The sequence below is a fragment of the Scyliorhinus canicula genome, chromosome 5 (assembly GCF_902713615.1).
Source record: "Scyliorhinus canicula chromosome 5, sScyCan1.1, whole genome shotgun sequence".
NCBI classification, from domain to species: Eukaryota; Metazoa; Chordata; class Chondrichthyes; order Carcharhiniformes; family Scyliorhinidae; genus Scyliorhinus; species Scyliorhinus canicula.
The window spans coordinates 62,381,845-62,408,401 of NC_052150.1; the positions used below are offsets into that span (position 1 = coordinate 62,381,845).

General features: G+C 44.2%; 1 protein-coding gene across 8 annotated transcripts in view; it reads right to left on the bottom strand.

Annotated features, from left to right (window-relative positions):
- Window positions 1-26,557, bottom strand: part of LOC119966020 (triple functional domain protein) — a 684,537-nt gene that overhangs the window by 330,288 nt on the left and 327,692 nt on the right. For all 8 annotated transcript variants that reach the window (XM_038797164.1, XM_038797162.1, XM_038797163.1 and 5 more), the window contains exons 10-12: window positions 21,716-21,838; window positions 5,754-5,945; window positions 4,221-4,390 (exon numbers count right to left, since the gene is read on the bottom strand). In XM_038797164.1, coding sequence (XP_038653092.1) covers window positions 4,221-4,390; window positions 5,754-5,945; window positions 21,716-21,838 — 485 coding nt within the window. The remainder of the gene's footprint in view (window positions 1-4,220; window positions 4,391-5,753; window positions 5,946-21,715; window positions 21,839-26,557) is intronic.

Sequence of the window (26,557 nt, forward strand, 5' to 3'; positions counted from 1 at the left end):
CCATTTCCTCCATTCCTCGGGTGCGCCACCGGCCGCCATTTTGGTCTTCTTCCCCCGCTTTTTTTTGGGAGCTGCTGTTGCTTTCTTTACCACCCCACTCCGGGTACCGACCATAAAGTTGGTCTGGTTCTCTTCAGGGAGCCTTCCCCCACCGGGATTTGTCCTTACAGCGCCGTTGGGGCCCTCCAATCGGCCCGAAAACACCTTTATAGCAGGAGCAGCCAAACGTGCGACTTAGCTGGTCATAGCCGCAACCGGCCAGCCTTCCATGTCCTTCTGATAATGTGGTGAGCAGAACTGCACACAATACTCCAAATGCAACCTAACCAAGGTTTTGTATAGTTGCAACATGGATTTCCCAACTCCTGTACTCACTGCCCTGGCTGATGAGGCAAGCAAGTCAACAAACTGCTCATGGCGTCTCTGTGTGTGTGTGTGTGGGGGGGTGGGGGGGACACAAACTTCCTAGTCTACCACTGGGCAGGTGCCGCAGAAAAGAACACAGGAATGGGTAAAGGAGCCGAGAGCAGTGTGAGTCAAAATGGAGGAACATTCCTGCATGGCAACATCCCTCCTAGCACTGGCCACGGCCCTACTCCCATTTCCACAAGCCAGATACTCAAGGAGCGCAGTACTAGTAGCCACACTGAGAACATAGAACCGACTGAGTTTGGGCTGATCGCAATGTCCACCATGGTCCCCATGTGCAAGAACCGCCCTGGCAACTATTGCCTCTCTCTTTTGTGAAAAAAGGCAAAGTATTCACTGAGAGCCATACCAACGTCCGCTGCTTCCACACTCAGGTACTCTGTGATTCCTAATAGGCCCGGCCCTTTGTTTAGTCATCTTCTTGCTCGTTATTCTATTTACAAATAAAACTTTGGATTTTTCTTGATTTTAGTTGACAATTTTTTATCGTGCCCTCTCATTGCTTTTCTACTTTCCTTTTTAATTTTGTCCCCAACACTTTAATTATATGTTTTCTGCAGTATAGAGACCTTGGTATCTGTCATAAACATCCTTATTTTTCCTCCCCCTCTCCTTTAAACTCCATGACATCCAGAGGTCCATGGATTAGTTACTTTCAACCTTTTTTAGGGAACAACTTGCTCTGAATCCTCACCAACTCCCCACAGTGAATACTTCCAACTGATCTCGCAGACTGATGTTGGTCTTGCCAGTAATGTTCACACCCCACGAAAGATAAGAAAAACCTCAATTATCACTTCTACCAAAGTGCTCTCTAACTGATGCCTCTTCCATCTACACAGCTTCATTTTTTTATAAATCCAGAACCACCCCCTTTCTTGTTGGGCTTGCTACATACCATTTACCAGCTAAAAAGATTCTCCTGAATACATTTTACAAATTCTGCACCCTCTGTGCCTTTCCATCGCTGTTAATATTAGGTTGTTCGAAATTCCACATCATGACTTTCCTATTGTTTTAGAAATTCTCAAAGAGATTTGCCTATATATTTGCTCTTCTATCTCTGTCTGGCGTTTGGTTGTCCATGGTCCTAGTAGCGTTATTACCTTTTCTTCTCCTTAACTTTAATCCATATGGACTCATTTGATGATCTTTTTACCAAGTCATTCCTCCTCACAGCTACAATTATTTCTTGAATCACTATTGTGACCCCACCCTTTTTTTAAATCCCCCCACTCTATCTTGTTAAAAGGCCCTGTAGCCAAGAATTCAGCATGGTAGCAGTGGTTAGCACAGTTGCTTCCCGCTCCAGGGTCCCCAGGTTCGATTCCCGGCCGGGTCACTGTCTGTGCGGAGTCTGCACGCTCTCCCTGTGTCTGCGTGGATTTCTTCCGGGTGCTCCAGTTTCCTCCCACAGTCCAAAGATGTGCGGGTTAGGTGGATTGGCCATGCTAAATCTTGCCCTTAATGTCCAAAAAAGGTTAAGTGGGGGTTACGGGGATAGCGTGGATACGTGGGCTTGAGTAGGGTGCTTTTTGTAAGGGCCAGTTCAGACCCGATGGGCTAAATGGCCTCCTTCTGCACTGTAAATTCTATGATCTATTCTCTGATCTAATGTGAGTTACCATTTCTTCTTTTCTTTCAGCCATGTCTCAATAATAACTACAACATAATACTCCTATGTGCCAATCTGTGCTCTCAGCTCATTTGGTTTATTCGTCCACTGACGAAAGTATATCATTTAATCCTGTCAGCCTCCAATAGTGTTTCATTTTCTTGCCTTTGGTTACAGTTTTCCAAGTTGCTTATTAATTTTATGTTTTCCATTTCCAACTTTTTGCCTCTCCTTCAGAATCTACTGTTAGGTTTCCATTTCCTTGTCAAACAAATTTATATCTTCCCAATAGCGCGAGCAACAGGATGTGTCCCAGCTTTTTTGAGGTACAGTCATTAGCAGCACCAGACATACTTGAAAATAAGGTACCAGCCTGGTGAAACTACAAAAAATGTTTACACGCATGTTAAACAGTGGAAGCAGCACACAAAGCTGAATGATCTCAAAATCAACAGATTGGATCTAAATTCTGCAGTCCCGTCACATCTAGTCATGAATGGTGGTGGACAATTAAACAACTAACAAGAGAAAGGGGCTCCAGGAACATTCCAAAACTCAAAGACGGCAGAATCCAACAAATCAGCACAAAAGACAAGATAGAAGTATTTAGAACCATCATCGTCAAGAAATGCCAAGTGGATGATGGAGGGGTCCAGTACATTGAATGTAAGGGATGATTCAATGTGCGTGACTATTTAAGGCTGTTGCGTGACTCATCTGTAGGATAGCTCTCCCAATTTTATATAAGACCCTAGATGCTAGGGCAAACGATTCTGTCGGATCAACTAGACAAGGTGCATCTTTAACGTTTCTAGAGCCGAGATCAATGTCAGATGGTCCATGCAGTTTTATTCTTAAACTTGTCAGTAGTGGTTTATACAACTGAGTGGCTTGCTAGATCATTTCAAAGGGAAGTTAAGGGTCAACCTGTGCTGTCTGGAATCATATCTAGGTCAAACTAGGTAAGGATGACAGATTTCTTTCTCTGAAGAATATTGGCAAACCAGATGAATTTTAATGGCAATCCTGGGTGCAATCTAACTGAAAATAATGAGAGTCTGTTCTGGCGTTGTTCCCATAGTTTGTGTTGCCATTTCGGGCCCCAGCAGGGAACGCCACCCATGAGGCCGCACATAGCGTCATTTCCTGCACAGCGGAGCTCTGACGAGCGGAGCACATCAGTGCAGGAAGAGATCGGAGCGCCATTTTGAAATGGTGCCCAATCTCCCACCCTCCGACGAGACCCTCAGATCCCTCCCCAATGCCCCAACTCACCTATAAAGGGGTCCTTGAGCCCCACACACCCACCCTCGGGCCCAATCCCGACGTGGGCAAAAGCCAACCTGGCGCCTTAACACTGTCATCCTGACAATCTGGCAGTGTCCTTGCCAGCACCCTATGGGCTCCTGGCAGTGCCAGGCTGGCACAAGTGCCACCCTGCCCGGAAGCTGACCGCCCGGGGCCTCCAATCACCAGAGAGACAACCTTCCCCCCTCTATGTGCCATTCCGCTTGGCCTCCATTTGTGGGGACCAGTGCTAAACGACGCTCAGCTAGTATCTCCTCAGCAAGGATGATAGATGCAGAGTGGGCTTTCCATTGGGTGCGAGCATTGTTTAAAATGATTTTAAGCTCTTTTAGCTATGTGGGTCTGGATTCTCGCGACGTCTTGTGAGATGTGGTTAGGTCTCGCAAGGACCGTTAGAAATTGCAGGAAAGGCTTCTCCCGATTCTGACATGACATGGACGGTAGATTCCGCCCCAGTAGTTACACGATCATCATTACTATGGCCAGCTTTTTAATCCAGGTTTAATAATTGAATTAAAATTTCCTCTGCTATCATGGTGGGATTTGTTTTTAAACGCATCCCAAAGAAAGAAGACGTAACCACATTTCTCACTCCCATGCTGCAGTTCAGTCTCAAAAAGAATATACTTAACTTCAGCAATAAGCTATATTTTTACTGTTGCTTATTTATCAAAACTTTTAAGAGACTCCTCCTCATGTTTACACGACTGTCACAGCCTCATTATCCCAGTGACGTACGGCTGTTTATTCACCCATCTACAAACCTGCCACTAGGAAAAGAGGAGGGAATTTCAGCATGCAGGCTCCAGGAATTCAAACTAAATGAGACAGGGACAAACCTAAAATTTGTAATAATCTGATTGCCAACCTCAACTGTTGGATTAGATCCTCCCCTTCTTTGATGACATTCACTGTCACTTGCAGGGTGGTCTGCTGCTGCTGTCCAAAGCGCTTGATCAAATCCTGCACTGCCTCCACAGATTCAGCGTACACATCGTCCAGAAGCTCCTTCTGTAATTCTTCCAGCCATGTCCAGAGCTGCAACAAAGTAAACAGGCAAAACATTAGCTATGTGATTGAGGTCAGAGTTCAGAGGAAAAATACTCTGCTGCGCACATCTTCGTAAAGTTCCAGTTGAAGTGAGTTCCTACCACATAGGATTCAGATTTTTTTTCATATGGACCAGAGACCAGTCACCAGGTTTCTGAAAACTCAGACCTATGCTGTTGTATTTCCTGCTTTTCTATCAGCCAAACACAATGAGCAATGGCTTACCACTTAAAATTTATTGCAAAGTGATCTAGGAGTGGACTTTTTACAGCACCTAGAATTGAATTGCTGCTGCTATTTAATCAATACATTCACCTTATGAGGTTCAGACTTATGGTCAGGGTTAAACTGTTGAGATTATAGAATTAACAAAGGGAGAAGCTTTAAAAAGAAATCTCAACAAGAAAAAAAATAAATTAAAATGTAAAACTCCACACTACTCTTGTGTATTTAAAATGTGAGCAGCCCGGTCAAAATATAATGCATCAACTTGCAGCATTATTGAATGGAAAAGCCCAGGCTCCCATCCTGACAAGTTCCTGGTAAATATCAATGCAACGTGCAAAGTCCGTGATAAGAGAAGGGTGTTTCTTCAGTGTACTCTTAATTTCCTGCTAACTGATGGCCAACGGTCCCATTACCTGTGACGTGGGAGAAAGGCTACTTTTATTTTACTCACTCAAGGGATGTGGGCTTCATTGGCTAGGTCAGCATTTATTGTCCATCTCTAATTGCTCTTGAGAAGGTAGTAGTGAGCTGCTTTCTTGAACTGCTGCAGTTCATGTGGTTAGGGATTGCTGTTAGGGAGAGCATTTCAGGATTTTGGCCCAGTGACAGTGAAGGAACGGCGATATGTTTCAAGTCAGGATGGTGGGTGACTTGGAAGGGACCTTCCAGGTCCTGGTGTTCCCATGTATCTGCTGCCCTTGTCCAGCAAACGTCTACATGATAGTAGTCCCCCAGATAACTTTAACACTTCTAGCATGATAAAGAGATGAGCATTCTTCAGGAAACATCCCTTCTTTGTTCGTGATAATCAATGCCAATGCGTAAAAAGCCTGGTCCCACCAATTTCTCATCCTGGCGATCTATATTCTTGCTTCACAAAGACTTCAAAATATTGCCGAAGATCTTAGTCAACAGACTGGATGCAGTTCAGTGGCCATTAGCAACACCAACCAAACAGTGTCATCATTCATGTCCGCAGGATATGTTTCCAGAGACAATTTCCATTATAAATGTGGTCACAGAAATTTCTAATGGAAAATTTTGACAGGACTTGCGTGCAGAAATGGGACTTTCAATATATTAAACAAATATGCTTAAAAGGGAAAATAAAATGTTATCTCACCTCCTTGACATGGGTATGAAAAGAAACCGACATATCCAATAGGATCTTCCTCTGTTCCACTCTTCTCACAAAGTCCTGAATCCGATCTTCGAGTTGATGGGCTGCCTGGTAAATTTCTTCAGGGTCACACTCTCCAGTCTGAGCCAATTGCTCTGCTGCTTCCAGGAGTTTATCTGCATTGGTATATGTGTTCTAAAGAAAAAAAGAATGTTTCTATATTTCCTGGTATTCATTCAACTGAACACTGCAATGCAATATCAATTGGACAAAATGTTGCTAACTCTCAACAGGAGCTGCTGGTTTTATTCAAAATGTTAACTTTCAATATTTAATTAGCAATTTGTTATAGAAGCTTGGAGAATCTACAAGAACATTTGACAGTTTTTGCTAAAGAACATTCATGTTTCACATTAAATGCAGGAAGTTTTCACCTCCGTTTAATTCTGGATTGAATATTCCATTTTCCCAAAATGTTTGGACTCTACAGAATGACCGGGTCAAGTGTGCACTATTCCTTACAAATTAAGGTCCTAATTAAGGACAGCACGGTAGCATTGTGGATAGCACAATCGCTTCACAGCTCCAGGGTCCCAGGTTCAATTCCGGCTTGGGTCACTATCTGTGCGGAGTCTGCACATCCTCCCCGTGTGTGCGTGGGTTTCCTCCGGGTGCTCCGGTTTCCTCCCACAGTCCAAAGATGTGCAGGTTAGGTGGATTGGCCATGATAAATTGCCCTTAGTGTCCAAAATTGCCCTTAGTGTTGGGTGGGGTTACTGGGTTATGGGGATAGGGTTGGGTGCTCTTTCCAAGACTCGATGGGCTGAATGGCCTCCTTCTGCACTGTAAATTCTATGAAAATAATTTAAATTTTGCCACAAAAGGAATGAAGTGCATGAAAACTAGGCTTGGAGACAGGAAAAAAGAGCAAACATATGAATAAACACACCTTCAATTAGTTTACACAAGAGCAAAATACTGCAGCTGTTGGAAATCCAAAATAAAAATCGAAAATGCAAGAAATACTCAGCAGGTCAGGCAGCATCTTTGCAGAGAAAGAATGTTAATGTTTCACGTCAATAGTTCTGTGATTGCAAACTTGGGAGAGATCAAGTCTAGGAGTCCATTAATTCCATGTTTGGAGTAGGGCAGCACGGTGGCCTAGTGGTTAGCACAACCGCCTCACGGCGCTGAGGTCCCAGGTTCGATCCCGGCCCTGGGTCACTGTCCGTGTGGAGTTTGCACGTTCTCCCCGTGTCTGCGTGGGTTTCGCCCCCAAAAATGTGCAGAGTAGGTGGATTGGCCACGCTAAATTGCCCCTTAATTGGAAAAAATGATTGGGTAATCTAAATTTAAAAAAAAAAAATTCCATGTTTGGAGGGTGAATTCCAGTGGCGGCCATGGTGTGAGTGATCGCACATTTGGTAGCTCCTGCTTGTGGCGTGTTTTTGGACCTTTTCCCCGATTAACGGGCAAATGTTTTAGTGGAAAAAGGTGCAGGAGTGGTGGGGGAAGAGTTTGTTCCACTGGTGGATGGATTCGTGGACCAGAAGTGGTTTTAGGCGAAAGGAATTGTTGGAGTGAGAAACATTTCCTGCGATGCAGGGGAAAAGGGACCAGCCCTACCATCTCAGTGGTCTGTGGAACAGCTGGTGGACTTCTTGAATGAGAAGTTCACCTAGCAGTGGAAGACCTGGCGAGGAGGGATCGACCGTGTGAAGATGAGGTTGGAGTTTCAAAGGCAGGCAAACCAGAAGATGGAGGGGCTCAAGTGAGCAGGTGGTTAGAGTGTTGATGGGGGTTGGGATTGTTGCTCTGTGGGGTGGGAGGGGGGTGACTGCTGACAGGGGAGGGGTTTTTGAAATGTGTTATGAGGGGGGTCGATGACGGTGGACATCTGAGAGCGGGCCTGTGGCGATGCGAGACGGAGGCTGGCCCAGGAGGGGCCATGGTTGATGAAAATGAAATGAAATGAAAATCGCTTATTGTCACAAGTAGGCTTCAAATGTGAAAAGTCTCTAGTCGCCACATTCCGGTGCCTGTTTGGGGAGGCTGGTACAGGAATTGAACGCGCGCTGCTGGCCTGCCTAGGTCTGCTTTCAAAGCCAGCGATTTAGCCCTGTGCTAAACCAACCCCTGGTTGATTGAGGGGGGTTCCCTGACCAGGCTGATCACATGAAATGAGCGAGGGCTGAATGGGCCAGTCAAGAGGGTTTGTGTGTTTGCGCATTTGGGGAGCTTAAAGGCGGCTGTGGCATTCTTACACTTGAAGATCGGGGATCAGACTAGGCTCAGGAAATGGTGGGAAGGGCAGGTCTTTCATTCGTACTGGATCTGAAGGCAAGGGGGTGGCAGTCTTGATAAATAAATGGGTAGCTTTTGAAGTGGGGAGCATAGAGTGGGTTCTGGGTGGAGATTCGTCATGGTGAGTGGGAAATTGGAGGGGATGCCAGTGGTGTTGGTGAATGTTTACGCCCCGAACTGGGAGTTTATGAGACAGGTGCTGGGGAAGATCCCAGATCTGGACTCACACTGTTTGATAATGGGGAGATGCTTAACACGGTTCTGGAACCAAAATTGGAGCCCGAGGTTTTGGGGGGTTGGGGGGGTGTCGGTGGTGGCAAGGGAACTGAGGGGGTTAATGGAGTGCATGGGAGAGGGGGGACCATTGGAGGTTTGGTCGGCTGGGGACAAAGGAATTCTTGTTTTTCTCCCATGTGCATAGGGTGTACTCTGCAATCGACTATTGTGTGTTAGATAGGACGTAGTTGTCGAGTTGGTCGGTTCGGAGTACTTGGCAATTGTGGTTTTGGATCATGCGCCACATTGGGTGGACGGGCAGGTTTATATGGGGAGGGGGGGAGTTAGCGCCCCCAGTGGGGGTTAGATATGGGGCTGTTGACAGATTGGCATATGAGGATATTTGTGAGCGGGTGAGGGCTGCTATTGTGGGATATGTTGAGCTGAGGTTTCGGCCACCAAGCTATGGGAGGCACTGAAGGCAGTGCCCCCAGTAAGGGGGCAGTTTATTTCAATACGGGACACAGAGATGAGGTGGAGCAGGCAGGGTTGGCGGGGTTAGTGGAGGAGATTTTGCAGGTGGATAGGATGTATTTGGAAGGCACGGAGGCGTGTTTGCTGAGGGGCAACAGAAATATCAGATGGAGTTTGGGCTGATACCCACGGGTAGGGCGGTAGCAGTTGAAGAGAGCTAAAGGGGCGGTCTATGAGTACGGGGAAAAGACGTGTAAGATGTTGGCGCATCAATTGAGAAAGCAGGAGGCAGCAAGGGACATTGGAAAGGTGAAGGATGGAGGGGCCCACAGTCTTAGATCTGGTGGGGGTGAATGGGGTGTTTGGGGACTTTTATAAGAGATTGTATGAGTCGGAACCCCCGGCCGGGGTGGAGGGAATGAGACGATTTTGCAGGGGTTGGAATTCCCTAGGGTGGAGGAGGACCTGGTGGAGGAAGTGCAAGCCCCATTCGGAGGGTATGGGGCGGTGCAGGCGGGGAAGGCCCTGGGCCCGGAAGGGTTCCTGGTGGAATTGTACAAAAGGTTTTCAGGGTACTTGGGCCCTTGCTGGGGAGGACGTTTAATGAGGTGAGGGAGTGGTGGGGTGCTCCCCGCTACATTATCGCAGGCCGCGACCTCCTTAATTTTAAAGAGGGTTAAGGTTCCGGAGCAGTTGCTGTTTAATATGCACGCCAAGTTGATGTCCAAGATATTGGCCTCAAAGTTTGAGGACTGTGCGCCGGGGGTGTTAGGGGAGGACCAGATGGGGTTTGTTAAGGGGAGGCATTGTTGACCAACAGCAGATGGCTGTTAAATGTTATAATGATGTTCCCGGAGGGTGGTGGTCGCCATGGATGTGGAGAAGGCCTTCAACCGGGTGGAGTGGGACTATCTGTGGGAGATGCTGGGGCGGTTTGGGTTTGGGCAGAGGTTTGTGGATTGGGTCTGGTTGTTGAACCGGGAGCCGGTAGTGAGTGTACGAACGGACCGGTTGAGTTCGGAATATTTAAGGCTGCAACGGGGAATGAGGCATTGTTGGCCACTCTCCCCACTGCTCTTTGCCTTGGCTATAGAGCCATTGGCAATGGCGCTGAGAGCATCAGGGGACTGGTGGGGGATAGTGTGTGTGGTGGTGGTTGGGGGGGGGGGGGGGTGGGGGTGGTGGTGAAGTATAGAGTCACGTTGTACGCGGACAATCTGTGTTCCACATTTCAAACCCTTTGGAAGGGATTATGGGTATGTTGGAGGAGTTTGGCCGTTTTTCAGGATATAAACTGAATATGGGGAAGAGCGAGGTTTTTCACGATTCAAGTGAGGGGGATAGAAGAGGCTGGGGGAGTTGCCATTCAGAGTAGTGGGGGAGAACTTTCGATATTCTGGTGGCACAGGTTAGGAGCAGTTGCACAAGCCGAATCTGGCGTGGCTGGTGGAACAGATGAAAGGGGATTTCAGGAGGTGGAACGTGCTGAAGTAGGTAGTGTGAGAATGGATGGAGACAACCTCTTCTAAAGACACGAGTTTGTGGGCACTGTTGACAGCACATTTACCATTCTCACCGGCCAGGTACTCCACAAGCCCGGTGGTAGTGGCAGCTCAGAGGGTGTGGGGGCAGTGGCCGCAGCATTTGAGGTTGCAGGGGGCCTCGGTTTGGGCACCGATATGCGGGAATCATATGTTTGCTCCAGGGGGGCTGGACAGGGGGTATCAGGTGTGCAAAGGACGTGTATTGAGCCGTTTGGGTACAGCTTTCCAAGCTTCAAGGAGGAATCTGAATTGCACGTCAGGAATGGGTTCCGGTATTTGCAGGTGAGGGATTTAGTCCGGGAGCAAGTACCATCCTTCCTTCATCTGCCTCCCCAGGGGCTACAGGACAAGGTGGTGTCAAAAACAGGGGTAGATGAGGAAATTTACAAGTGTTGGAAATTGATAAGGAGTTGTTGGATTGGTAGGGAGCTCAGATAGGGGTAGTGAAGCGTAAGTGGGTGGAAGAGTTGGGAAGGGAGGTGGAGGCTGTGGTGTGGGAGGAAGCTTTGAGGAGGGTGAACGTGTCCTCATCGTGTGCAAGTTCAAGGTGGTCCACAGTTCAAGGTCCACTGGGCACATATGACTGTGGCCCGGATGAGCAGGTTTTTTTAAGGGGTGGAGGATAGGTGTGGGCGTTGCGCAGGTGGGCCCGCGAATCATGTCCACATGTTTGGGGCCTGTCTGAAGCCTGGGGGATTCTGGCAGGAGTTTGCTGACGTTATGTCGGAGGTCTTGAGGGTGAAGATGGTCCTGAGTCCGGAAGTGGCGATCTTTAGAGTGTCAGAAGACCCAGAGGAGGCCGATGTCTTGGCCTTTGCCTCCCTAGTAGCCCGGGGACGATCTTATTGGAATGGAGGGACGAGGGGCCACTGAAACCGGGGTGTGGGTGAGTGATCTGGCAGTTTCTTTGGCTGGAGAAGATAAAGTTCTCCTTGAGAGGGTCAGTGGGTGGGTTTGCCTGGAGGTGGCAGCCGTTCTTTGAGAACATGTAAGGAAGGGAGAGGGGTTAAAAAAGGAGGGAGGAGAGTTGGAAGCGTGAGGTGGGTGTTAGGTATTTAGTTGGTTAGATTATTTACAGCCCTGTTGGCTTGTTTTGTTTTATGGTTGTGTTTGATGTATAAATATATATAAATGCCTCAATAAAATATTTTCCCAAAATATTCCATGTTTGGATAAGTTTCAAACAATAAGTAGGTGTGAATTCCACTGAGGGGTGCTGTCTGGATATCTGAAATCCAGGAGGTGGCTGCACACCCACGATGATTTAATTAGAATTTTGCAGAAGCTTGTGATAGTCTGTTGAACAAGCAACGGTCACCTGACCTCTCAGGAGCCAACTTGGCTACCTATGTGAGTGCAGTCCATTTAAATTCCAGAAGCTTCCACAGTCCATGTTTGAAGTTACAAATAGGACATACCTTCACTGAGCATGACACAGAGAAGGTGCAGCATATATATTCTTTATATTTAGAAAATACATAAGGAACCATATACATTGGAAGTTAGTGACAAAGACCTTTAACATCAATTCTGCATTGGGTCCCGACTATAACACAGTTCTCTGTGGTATGGAACTCTGTATAACATGAGTCTGTCTTGGACTCTGGAATTGTTTTAAATAAAACTTGTTCATTGTGGTATTAAACCTAGCTTGGCATGAATGCTTCCAGCTCAGTGACTGAACTCTGATGATGCAGCAGCAAAGAACTGCCTGTGATTGTTCACACAGCATGTGTATAAGGTTCCACAAAAGAAACAGCACAAAAGTTTGGAGTTGCTGAATACTGACACAGAGAAACTAACACATTGGCTTGGATAGAAAATTGGTTCGGAGATAGGAAACAGAGAGTGGGTATAGAATGGTCCGGTACTCAAACCGACAGATGTGACGAGTGATGTCCACCAGGGATCTGGACTAAGGCAATATCTTTATTTATCTATATTTCATGTATCATAGTGTGGTTACAGTACAGAAAAGGTCCTTCAGCCTAGCATGTCAATGCCAGCTCTCTGCAAGAGTAACTCAGCTCGCTCCACTCCCCTATTCTTGCCTAGTAGCCCTACAAATTTTCTTCCTTCGGGAACTTCTCCAATTCCCTTTTGAAAGTCATGATTGAAATTGCCTCCACCACACTCACAGGCACTGCATTCCAGGTCCATAATTTTCTTGTTTTACACTGATCAAATTGCCATATCAAAAGAAAACCCAATCAAATTAGCCAAACAGAATTTGCCATTAAAAAGTCTATAGACATAGAACAGTACAGCACAGAACAGGCCCTTCGGCCCTCGATGTCGTGCCGAGCCATGATCACCCTACTCAAACCCACGTATCCACCCTATACCCGTAACCCAACAACAGACTTTACCCAAACAGCCCATGCTTAAAGAACTCAAAACAGTGTCCAACATTAGATGTGATTCTGCGAGAGGACAACATTTGCTAAATAATCCTCAGTGTGCTACAAGTTGCACTGACAACCAATTTGCAAATTAAGTGAGAGCATTCGCTGGTTCATTCTTCAGCCCAATGCCTTGACCAATCAGAGTCAAGTTGCCTGGTTTAAATTTTCAAACAATGCTTGGCATTTAACTGTCAGTCAACATTAACTAGTGCATTCTCCCTGGCAATGCCTCCAATTTAAACTAGGACCATCCCACCAATCAGATTCCACCTGCCAACCAATCAGCACTCTTCTCATACAGTATAAAGTTGTTGTTCACCCTGACATTGATATTCTAGTGACTGGCCTGATGAAAATCTTCACCAAAATGTATTTTTCAGCAATACTCAAGTGGTGTAATATCTGCAATTTTACAGTCCTCTGGCAGCACCCGCACATCTAAGAAAGATTGGAAGATTACAGTCAGTACCTCAACAATTTTCCACCTTTACTTCCCTCAGCATTCTTGAATGTTTTCCAACTGCTCTTACTGACCTTTTATTTCTAAGTGCAGGTAGCCTTTCTAATACACCTCGATCAATTTTTAGCTCAACCAGTTCAACAGATGGATGTGATGCATCTAATTTGTGGATGAAGAGAGCTAACCTGCTTTCCACTTCTGTGTGTTAGTTTGCTTCTCCTCGTCAGCCTACTACTGGCTACCAGCAATGCATAAAAGAGAGCCCAATGTGTTAGTTTCTCTGTGTCAGTACTCAACAACTTCATTGGCAAGTCCTCAGCTATTCCTCCTTGTGATAACACAGGAAAATTAGGACCATCTCACCTAAAGTATCAGAGGAACTCAGAGGAGGCTACAAATATTAAACTGCTGGAAGGACACATTAGCATCTGAAAATATTGGTCAATAGTTTTGGTCTAGACTCTTTTAAAAAAAAATTTAAGATCATTAGTAAGTGTGGTTTTAGAGTCTTGGTCGGGGTGACTGAAAATAAATCTTTTTTTTAGTCAATTACAGAATTCTAATTCAATTAGTCATGGCTAATGGCCACCAGGTGGTGCTGTAGTAGCAAAGCACCTTTTGCAAAAATGGAAGACTTCTAAGAAAGGTTTTGGTCGTTATTACTTCAGTAGCAAATGTGACTATTTTTCATCAGTGTCTTTAAATACATGGGGAAAATACCGCCAGGTTCAATCCCAGCCTTGGATCACAGTCCGTGTGGAGTTCGCACATTCTCCCCATGACTGTGTGGGTCTCATCTCCACAACCTACCATGTGCAGGTTAGGTGATTGGCCATCCTAAATTGCTCCTTTATTGGAAAAAAAATGGAATACTCTAAATTTATTTAAAAAGACAAAGGAAAAATACTGTGCCGACACAGAGAGATACAGAGACAAGAGACTAGAGTGAGAGAGAGACTTACGGTAATATCTTATTTTTAATGACCAGGGGACATCATGGTGTTTTGGAGTCAGTTAAGTACTTTTTGAAGTGTAGTAATTGTTGTACTGTAGTGATCTAATGTAGGAAACATGGCAGCTAATGTGCATTCAGCAAATTCTCACAAACAGCAATATGACAACGACCATTGATGTTATTTGAAAGATAAATATTGGCCAAGATGGACAGCACAGTAGCATAGTGGTTAGCAAAATTGCTCACAGCTCTAGGGTCCCAGGTTCGATTCCCGGCTTGGGTCACTGTCTGTGCGGAGTCTGCACGTTCTCCCAGTGTGTGCGTGGGTTTCCTCCGGGTGCTCCGGTTTTATCCCACAGTCCAAAGATGTGCAGGTTAGGTGGATTGGCCATGCTAAATTGCCCTTAGTGTCCAAAATTGCCTTTAGTGTTTTAGAATTTAGAACAGTACAGCACAGAACAGGCCCTTCGGCCCTCGATGTTGTGCCGAGCAATGATCACCCTACTCAAACTCACGTATCCACCCTATACCCGTAACCCAACAACTCCCCCTTAACCTTACTTTTTAGGACACTACGGGCAATTTAGCATGGCCAATCCACCTAACCCGCACATCTTTGGACTGTGGGAGGAAACCGGAGCACCCGGAGGAAACCCACGCACACACGGGGAGGACGTGCAGACTCCGCACAGACAGTGACCCAGCCGGGAATCGAACCTGGGACCCTGGAGCTGTGAAGCATTGATGCTAACCACTATGCTACCGTGCTGCCCACCGTGTTGGGTAGGGTTACTGGGTTATGGGGATAGGGTGGGGGTCTGGGTTTGGGTAGGGTGCTCTTTCAAAGAGCTGGTGCAGACTCAATGGGCCGAATGGCCTCCTTCTGTACTGTAAATTCTATGATTCTATGAAGGCACGGGGGAAACTTTTCTGCTCTCCTTCGAAATACTGCCTTGGGATCTTTTACATCAACCCGAGCATGCAGATGGGTCGTCTATTTAGAATCGCATCTAAAAGTCGGAGCATGCAACAGTGCAAACTTCTCAGTACCGCACTGCAGGGTCAGCTTTGAATTTTGTGCTCTAGTCATAAAGTGCATCTTGAAGCCAGAGGCAAGAGTGGTATTAACTGGCCCACAGCTGACGCCTGGGAAAAAAAGGATAATGTTTCCGATCAATAATGTTTCTTCAAAACTGGAGAAAATGGGATGGAACAGATTTTCGACAAGTGTAGAGGAAAGAGGTGACAGGGGGTAAAGCAGTTAAAACAACATCCCTCCAATTCTGAGGAGTTTTTGAGCATTGCCAGCACAGGCAATGTCTTTTTCTTCTCTATCTTTGAAGTGATCTCGAACTGGGTCTATAAGAATCATACGCCAGAAGCTTGGTAACACTGTGCCAACAAGGTTTCCAACTTTTATCCCTCATTCACTTACAGGGTGCAAGTCATCTCGTGTCACATCACCTCTACAACTAGAGCCATATAGACTAAACACAAATGTTCATCCCTTATTTCCTTGGGGCCCTCAAGTGTTTACATTCCACTGCAAACAAATAATTCATTTCTTCTAGATAGAATAGTGCAAGGGTCCTTCCTGTTTATTCCCTTACTTCCCTTTTTATTTTCGTTGTTACATTTTTGACCCATGGAGGTTTTTACGGCAGCCTGGATCTTTAACTCAAGCAGAAGAAAACAGCAGCCCGTGTCTTAAATTCAAGTAGAGGATTTAAGCAACAGGAGTGTCCTTTGCGTTAGTCTGTGCTGGTTCAAACCACATTGTGAACTTTGTGGCACCAATGACAGAGATTGGCTAGGGCTCGATTTGATTGATGGCCAATGAATTTGCCCAAAAGGCTGTGCTCTGCCTGATAATGGATGGTGATTGGATCTGATCCTACTGGTATGTTTTCAGAGTCACAAGGGTTCCAGTTTCATTTCAGTTTTTGATTCTGGCAAACTGATGGACGAATCAAACTAACTACCTCCCAACAGATCCAGCTAAACTCTCTTCTGAAGGGCCTACTGTGAGGGCTGACTCTCTCTCCAGCATGTCTGGGTGCTGTTCTCTTGAGACTGCAGAGGCCGGAAGTCAAACCACGAGCTGGGAGCAAGGTTTGATGTGAAATAAAGTGTCTTTCCAGAAAGGTACAGGCCTGAATGTGAACCTCGAACTGAAGGCCCAGTTTGATAACTAAAGTATCTCCAGAAAGCCTGCTAACAAAAAGTACTGAATTTTCTAGCTTGAATGAATGATTCTGCAAAGACGACCATTACCAGCTGTGAACTAGAGACTTTAATCAGCAATTGTGTGTTTAAGAACCACCATTTACAACATACATAGAAAATACAAGCACGAGTAGGCCACTTGGCCCCCTCGAGCCTGCTCCGCCACTCATTATGATCATGACTGATCATCAAATTCAATACCCTGATCCCACCTTCCCCCCATATTCCTTGATCCTTTTAGCCACAAGGGCTATAACTAATTCACACCTAAACTGCTTTGCAGAAGTGACTTGACTCACCACTCTCTGGACGAAGACATTTCTTCTCACCACAGTCCTAAAAGGTTTACCCCTTATAAGCAAAGAGTCGTATCTATTGATCCTCAACCTTATTTTTTGTTACCCCTTTCCACCCTTGTCAGTCTTGTGTGTGTAGGTAGAGGGTAGGGCATTTAAAGGGGGTACTAGGAATTATCTTGTTGTTATCAGATAGTATTTACTGCATATTTCATGATCGTTCTTTGTATAAATAAACAGTAATTATGTTTCAACTTACAAACCTGGTGACTGTAATTAGTGGGCAGCCAAAGATCAAAGACTTTGGGAATTTTTATAAGAATTATTGGTTAATTCATTTATGTTATGACTCCGGGGTACTTGGGGCTGGAATTGACCGCGTACTTACCCAGGGTGGCAGAACAATGGTCATAAAACAAACTCACATTCTCTTGCCATCATATTTTAATCCATTCCCACAAATACTAAAACCATTAAGAAATGATAAAAACACTTCCCATCATAATACCGGAAAATAAAGGTTTCCTTCTGGTCTAGAGAACGGTGGTGGACACCAGTACCTTTCCTACAGGAACGGGCAATTCAGAGGTAATAGAAAGGGAGGAAGAGGTAATACAAAGGGAGGAACTTAGAACAATCAACATCAATAGGGAAACAGTACTCAACAAACGACTGCGATTGAGGGCAGACAAGTCTCCCGGGCCTGATGGCCTACATCCTAGGGTGTTAAAGGAAGCGAAGATAGGGGATCCATTGGTTTAAAAATTCCAAAATTCCCTGGACATGGGAACGGTTCCAGGGGATTGGAAAAAATGCTAACATAACGCTCATATTCAAAAAGGGAGGGAGGCAGAATGTGAGAAATTACAGACCGGTTAGTTTAACATCTGTTTTTGGGAAATCGTTAGAATCAATTGTCAAGGAAGTGATATCAGGACAGTTGGAAAGTCAAAACGCTATCCATCAGAGTCAGCATGATTTTATAACGGGCATATCCTGTTCGACTAATTTGCTAGAGTTCTTTAAATATGTATAATGGGATCCTGTAAATGTCGTATATATCTGGACTTCTGGAAAGCGTTTGATGAGGTGCCGCACAGAGGATTAATTCACAAGGTCAGATCACAAGGGATATGGTTAATTTATTAGTTTGAGGGCAGCACGGTGGCACAGTGGTTAGCATTGCTGCCTACGGCACTGAGGACCCGGGTTTGAATCCCGGCTCTGGCTCACTGTCCGTGAGGAGTTTGCACATTCTCCCCGTGTCTGCGTGGGTTTCACCCCAACAACCCAAAGATGTGCAGGATAGGTGGATTGGCCACGCTAAATTTCCCCTTAATTGGAAAAAATAATTGGGTGCTCTAAATTTATTTTAAAAAAATAAAAAATATTAGTTTGGATAGAAGACTGACTAACAGACAGAAGAGAGAGAGTTGGGATAAATTGTCTTTTTCTAGATAGCAAGATGTAACAAGTGGGGTGCCACAGGGTTTGGTCCTTGGGCCTCAGTTATTTACAATCTATATAAATGACTTAGATACAGGGATAGAAGATTCTATAGCCAAATTTGCAAACAACACAAAAGTAGGTTGGACAGTAAGTTACATTAAGGAAATACGAACCTTAAAAATGGATATATCGGTTAGGAGAGTGGGCCAAGATGTGGCCGATGGAGTTTAACGTGGATAAGTGTGAAGTCATGCATTTTGGTCGGAGAAATGAGAAGGCAACTTATCCAAATGGGGAGAGGTGGTCCGACGCAGAGGGATCTGGGGGTCCTTGTTCATGAGTCACAGAAAACGAGCATGCAGTCAAAGCAGATAATTAAGAAAGTGAATGGAATGTCGCCATTTATAGCTAAAGGAAAAGAGTATAATGGTAAGGAAGTGTTGTTGCAACTATACAAGGCATAGGTGAGACCACACCTGGAGTATCATGCAGTTTTGGTCCCCTTATTTGAGGAAAGATGTAATGGCATTGGAGGCAGTTCAGAGGAGGCACACTAGGTTGATTCCGGGATGAGGGGTTTGTCGTATGAGGAGAGATTGAACAGTTTAGGCCTATACTCTCTAGAGTTTAGAAGAATGAAGGGAGATCAAATTAAGATATACAAGATGATAAAAGATATGGATAAAGTAGACATGGAGCAGATGCTTCCTCTTGAAGGGTATTGAGTTCGGGAAGTCATAGTCTTAGGATAAAAGGTAGCAAATTTAAAACAGAGTTGAGGAGAAACTACTTCTCCCAAAGGGTTGTGAATCTGTGGAATTCCCTACCCCAGAGTGTGGTGGATGCTGGGACTGAGAGGAGTTAGACAGATGTTTAATTGGTAACAGGTTGAAGGGTTATGGAGAACGGGCAGGATGGTGGAGTTAAGGCCAGGATGAGATCGGACATGATCAAATGGTAGAGCAGACTCGATTGGCCAAATTGCCTAATTCTGCTCTTATATCTTATAAACTTAAAACAATGCATGGTTTATTTAATCATCAGTCATCCTAAGAACAAACTACTTCTCACCATTTCTTTAAATAGAGCTGGTGAATACAACTCTTAGGGAACTCAAGTCATGAAACAATTAAATGTTGTTTCCCAATTGCCTTAACTGTTCATTATCTCACCAGACGAAATTCAAACTGAACTGTTTCATTTACAATGTGGTTAAAGAATAAAATCCAAAATGTGTTACAGATCAAACAATAAATTCAAAAAATTAGTAGAATTATCAAAATTGTACATAACTTTACTTTAAATTCTTATTCAAATGCTTGACCGACTGATTTTTTCATAAGCAGGTCTGGATCAGAGTCTTTTTTGGGAGGTCAATATTTCTAAACCAGAGAGATCAAAATAGTGGGAGAGTTTCTGTAGGAGGGATTGGGGTGGGGAGGGTGAGGGCCCAAAAACTTAATTCCATCTATAAATTATTATGCTTCATGAAAGTATTTTCCCCAAGGGTAGAAAAATTCACACAAAATGTATTGGGAGCTCGATATAAGTAGAAATAAGGAGAATAATTCACGAGTAAGAAGGTTTCTTCAAAAACATACAACTGAATTGATTTCTGAGATGGGAATAATTTGCTTCTGTGCCTTATGCTAGATGTACTTTTAGCTTCCTCTCATGTGCAAGGCTGGCATTTTTTGAAGCAGTTTTTTAATAAAGCTTGCAACTTGTAACTTCCTGTTGACAAAAATTTTATTTAAAGAAAACAAATTTATCACAAACTAATAACATCTGAGCAGCGAAATGACAGAATAAAAAAAGTTTCAAAGTTACCAAAACTGTAAAACTGTGACAACTGTAAGTTCATTCATATCAACTTGGCTGTGGCGGCACTCTCACCTCGAATCTAGTGGGAACTGGTGACCTTTTTTTTAAACATGCTATATGCATGTTAATCAAGTCAGCTTAGTACCCTGTTGTGTTTGCAAAGCAAAAGCGTGTACCTTATAACTCAAGCATAGAATTGAACACAGACTTCCATTGTACATTCAGCTGTGACCCAAATCACTCTCTCAACACTAAGTATTTGTTTTCCTGTCCATAGATGTATGGAAATATCAGTCTCTGATTGTCCTATTGGGGTAAGTTATAATGCAGTTAAATAAGTTGCCGATCACTGCCCAGCTACAGCCCATCTGATGCTGAAACTGCATTTTTCACCTGCAGACACCATTTGCCAATGCTTTCTCTGCCAACCTCCTTCCAGCACTCTCCACAAACATCAGCTGATCCAAAGCTCAGCTTTCCATATCCTAACCTGCACCAAATCACCAATTACCCGAGAGCTCACAAGCTTACATCGGCTCCCAGTTATATAGTATTATCTCACTGCCTAAACTACTGCAGGCGTTAAATACCATAAACGGTTTGAAAAACATCCTTTTATGGTATCCTAATCAGCCATAAATATCATGTTTCTGATTAAGGAGAATAGTCATAGCACATAATGTGAAAGATTTGCTTCTTTAGGGTAATGTTGATTTATCCCTTATGCAAATTTGCAAACACTACCAAAGTGTTAAAAATTGGAGATAACTACACCAGTGAAGTAGAAATAGAAACACTCGCATTAGCTCCGCACCAATCACTAAAATTTCGTAATAAAACCATTTCTTGTTTCTGTGTAACTGTAAAATCAATAAAAATGAAATATGAAGTCAAAGGAAGTATAAACAGCTGAGCTAGGGATCAAAGAATTATACAAATTAAACACTTGACATAGCATGTGGACTCAAAAGATTTAATAACAAACTTAACAAACTCTCAGAAAATGTGTAAAATAAAACCAGCATTTACATCTGTTCCCCTCAGATATTTAATTGGAGAATTAATATGCACTGAACAACTGCAATGTCAAAAGTAGAAGTGCAGTTGAATTTGAGGTGACGGGGGGAAAAGCACTGAAAAATAGATAACTCTGTAACACGCACCTGTTCCAATTTGTTTTGCGTATCTTCATACACACACTTTTTTAGCTTTTGGGGAATAGTGGGGAAAGTGGTGAAAAGATTTCAGAGCTGATTATCAGCCCGTTGAGCCACGTTATGAACATTCTTTCCCAGGTTAACACATCCTGGCATTGGAACAAACCGGGAGTGGCTACTCTTTCAATAGGGGTGTTACAGCTGCACCACAAGGGCTCCTATAGTTGCGTCAATAACATTTCAGGATAAAACATTTTTTAAAAAAATTCAGAGTACCCAATTTTCTTTCCAATTAAGGTGCAATTTAGCATGGCCAATCCGCCTAACCGGCACATCTTTGGGTTGTGGAGATGAAACTCACAGAGACACGGAATGTGCAAACTCCACATGGACAATGACCGAGAGCCAGGATAAAACCTGGGTCCTCAGCGCCATAGGCAGCAGTGCTAACCACTGACTGCCCTCAGGATAAAAAAAATTTTGTTTTCAGATATGTTTGGGCTCGTGTGCATTTCCAGCATTCATTGCTGATTTCAGCTGGAAATGCAATCACCAATAACCTTGTGCATCGTTTTCAAAAATTCAAACACTTAGCTCTTCTTCCCCCAAACCTGCCTAAGTAGGGATATTTAATACAGGCTGTTTGCATCTTCACCTGTGCAACTTCTTCAAAATCCTCATGTCGTTTCTGTAAAGCCCTAGCTCTGTGTAGCGACTTCCCAACTCCAGTGTGTTTGCTGAGAAAGGCTTCTCCATGGTTTTCAATCCAGTCCAATACCTGCAAAATGTAATGACAGCACCGGATTAGGAACATACTACTTGATATTTTCACCAAAGCAATGATCATAAAATGAAAGCAAAATACTGCATGTGCAGAAACTTTGAAATAAAAACAGGAAATGCTGGTAAAACTAAACAGGTCTGGCAGCATCTGTGGAGAGAGAAACATATCATAAACTGAGTTCTATGGAAGATCAATATTTGTAATAAGTGCAAAGACTAAGAAAAAGAACAATCTTAGTCAGATTAACATCTTTTCACATTCATCAACCACAGTTGACATGCTTTTTGCTGCTGTAATGAAAAGACCAAAACAATGACAATGATGGTACAACTTGCACTCACTGGACTGAGCGTAATACTGATAGCGGTTGTCCCGATGTTGGATTAGAAAGTCGTTAGCAACGCCACCTCAGTTGTTCCTGGGGGCCCCTCCACCCCAACATCAAACCCATCTCTCGAGCCAGCAGGGAGATTGCCTTCTTTTACTGGGCTGTCTCCCTGCATGGAGGAGGGTCCCCTCCCTTTCCTGGCAGTGACAGGAAGAGACACTAAAGTGACCCTTAAATTGGCCATCCGCGAGCCTCACGTGGCCGCTGGGTGGGAAGGCCATCCTCGATCTTCCCTGCTTCTGACTTGACTACACAGAGTTGGGAAGGGGCAGGCAATCCAAACATGCCTTCCTTTCCGATTCTACAAACCACCTTCACCCATCTCTGGCCGATTTCCACAGGCCAGATTAAATTTCACCCATATGACATATAAAAAAAGTCCCAAAGATACTGCTTGTTTGACTTGGGTATTACAGCTCGAATATTTGCTGAATGCTGGTCAGTCCATTGGTTTGTCAGAAGCATCATGTTCTTGAAAATAACAACTCAACGTGCTACGAAACAGCCAAACCACAAAGGGAGCTTGATGTAACTATTCTAAAAGAAATAGCCCTGAGACAGGAACTGGAACAAAAACATTGAAGCTTCTTGGAAGAGGTTAAGGGATATCACTCATATCATGGCAACTGAGGTCCTTGGGTTAAACAAACAGAAACACCAAGATTGGTTCAACAAGTATGACCAGAATGAAGCTAAGATTTAAGGGGATGGGGGGATGGGGGATTGGGGGGGGGGGGTGCGGTTAATGATGTACCAATTAGCTGGATTGGCCATGATCAGTGACCGGGATAGGGCGAGGAATGGTCATAGGCCGAATGCTCTTTCGGAGGACCATCATGGCACACTCGATGGTTTGAACGGCTGCCTTCTGCACTGTGAGGATCTTATGGATACGAGATTATGTACACAATATTCACAGATAAAAGAATCACCAGCAAGAAGAGGCAGATACCATCAGGCAAAATATCATCACACACTGTAAATCAATCGAAGAGATGAAGAACTGATTGTAGGAGAACAAGACTGCAGGAGCTTCACGAAGCAGGAGAAGCACAAGCTGAAGGCTCTCCATGAAGGTCTCCAATCTATGGCCCCAAAACCAATAACATAACACCTGTCTCTCATCAGATGGAAATCAGTGTCTAACAAACAGGCATGAATTCTCTCCCATTGGGCGCAGCACTTCAATAATCTCCTGAAGCAAGAATCCATAGATTGCAATGACACCAAAGAATCACTTCAACAGCACAGTTTGGGCAACCTTGCCATTGTTCTATGTAATATATATTGCTTCTCCCTATTCTTTCTGCCAAAATGCATCACCTCACACATCTTTGAATTAAATTCCATGTGACACTTATTTGGCATTCTGTTAACCTATCCATTTTTTATTCATTGACGGGATGAGAGCATTGCTGGCTGGGCCAATATTGACTACTTATCCCTAACCCTTGAGAAGGTGGTGGTGTCGCTTTCTTGAATCACTGCAGTCCATGTGGTTTAAGTACACACAGTGGTGTTAGGGAAGAGGTTGCAGAATTTCGACCCAGCGACAGTGAAGGAACAGTGATATTGTTCCAAGTCAAGATGGTGTGAGGCTTGGATTGGGTTTGTTTATTGTCACGTGTACTGAGGTACAGTGAAAAGTATTTTTCTGCGAGCAGCTCAAACAGATCATTAAGTACATGAAAATAAAATAAAATAAAAAGAAAATACATAATAGGGCAACGCAAGGTACACAATGTAAATACATAGACACCGGGATCGGGTGAAGCATACAGGAGTGTAGTATTAATCAGGTCAGTCCATAAGAGGGTCGTTGAGGAGTCTGGTAACAGCGGTGAAGAAGCTGTTTTTGACTCTTGCACGGGAACTTGCAGATGGTGGTGCTCCCATGCTTCCGCTGCCCTTGTCCTTCCAGGTGGCAGAGGTCATGGGTATGGAAGGTGCTGTCAAAGGAGCTTTGGTGAGTTGCTGCAGTGCACTTTGTAGATTGTACACACTTCTGCCACTGTGCATCGATGACAGAGGGAGTGAATGTTGAAAGTGGCAGATAGGGTGCCAACCAAGTGGGCTGCTTTGTCTTGAATTGTATCGAGCTTGAGTGTTGTTGGAGCTGGACTCATCCAGGCGAGTGGAGTTCATCCCATCATTCCATCCTGACCTTGTGCCTTGTGGACAAAAAAGAAGCAACGAGAGATCTACAAAGGGCATACAAAACCTCTGGTTTAACTTCAAGAAGCTGACTTTGTGAAAATTCAGAATCCAGAAGGTAGCTGGCAAAGTGTTGCAATGGTTCTGAAACAGGTAGCACCTAGGTCCTACTTAGTACAAACAGAACAGTGATCGCTGTTCAGGAGAAACAGACGAGTATTGCTGCGTGTCAAGCACAAGGTGCAAACTCAACGTGCAAATGTTGTACCAACTGATGACATATTTAAAGGACATTGTCTTTCCAGATCCATACTGAGCGCAGACACAGCTAGAAGAGGTCACAAAGCCATCCAACACATTGAACATTCCACTAAGGTGGTGGTGAAGACGACTTCCAGCGAGACTGAATTTGTGATTGTATAATGAACCTGTACTCATTTAAGTGATGTAATATCTATTACAAATTATTGTATTGTGTGATAATAAGTTGGTGATAGTTACTAGCCATTAGTCAGAATTACACCTGTAATGGCAGGGTTAAAGAAAATATTACAACCAATGTCATAATAATTTTCTTTTACGGTATTATCATAACTATCTGCATTACAAGGGTTAATGTAGTGTCAAGCGAAGCCACTAGAGGGAGCTACAGATACAACTACATAAGGCAGTGATGCTAGACCTTAGGGGAGGAGTGTATGCAGGAGATAGCTAGTGAAGGCCATAAGAGCAGATAGTGTGAGCAAGGTTAGATTATAGTTTATACCAGTAGAGATTAGCAGTAGATGTTATTGATCAGTTACGTCCATAGAAGATAGGAGCAGGCTAAAGCTTTTTGGCTTTTTGAGCCTGTTCCACCATTTATCACGATCATGGTTGATCATCCAACTCAATAGCCTAATCCTGCTTTCTCCTTATAACCTTTGATCCCAGTCGCCCAATGCTATATCTAGCCGCCTCTTGAATATATTCAATGTTTTAGCATCAACTACAATAGAGTTCTGTATCCTTGAGGACTAAGTGTCGAATCCCAGTTTAGTAATTTAAATAAAATCATTGCTTTGTTTAAGTAACTATACTGTGGTCTTTGTGAACACTACGCCAACCATCGTGAAATAAGCTACACAAAGAACACCACCACCCAAAAAGATGTGCACTGTAGGGGGACTGGCCATACTAAATTGCCCCTTAATTGGAAAAAAAGAAATTGGGGACGTCAAATTTATGATAAATAAATGAATGGATCTTTGCCTGATTGTAGGGTGCGACGTATAGAGTGTGTGCTGGGGCCTCAACCTTTTACAGTTTATACCAATGACTTGAATGAGGGGAGCAAAGGCATTTGCAGCTACATTTGCAGATGACACAAAGATAGGTAGGAATGTATGCTGTAAAGAAGACATAAGGAGTTGCAGACAGATATAAATAGATGGGCAAACATTTGACAGACAGAGCATAAGGCGGGGAAATGTAACTTTGTTCACTTTGGCAGGAAGAATAGAATGGCAGACTATCTCTTAAAATGAGAACTGCAGAATTCCGACATGCAAAAGGGATCTAGGCGTTCTTGAGCATAAGTCTCAAAACATTAGTATGTAGGTACAGCAATTGTTAAGGCGGCTAATGGAATGCTATCCTTTATTAAGAGAGGAATTGATTATAAAAGTAAGGATGTTATGCTTCAGTTACATGGGGCTTTCGTGAGACCATATCTAGAATACTGTGTATAGTTTTGGTCTCCTTATTTAAGGAAGGATGTAAATGCATTTGAGGCAGTTCAAAGTAGGTTTATTTGACTGATACCTGGAATGAATATAGGGGGGGGGGGGGGGGTTGTTGGGTTACGGGTATACGGGTTACGTGGGTTAAGTAGGGTGATCATTGCTCGGCACAACATCGAGGGCCGAAGGGCCTGTTCTGTGCTGTACTGTTCTATGTTCTGAACGGGTTGTCTTATGAGAAAAGATTGGGTGGACAGGGCTTATTTCCACTAAAGTTTAGAAGAGTGAGGGGTGGCTTGATTAAAGTATGCCAGATGGTCTTGACAAGGTGGACATGGAAAAGATGTTTCCCCTTATGGGTGAGCCCAGAGCTAAAGGACACTGTTTTAAAATTAAGGGTGACCCTTATAGGACAAAGATGAGGTTTTTTTAAATCCTCTCTGAGGGCTG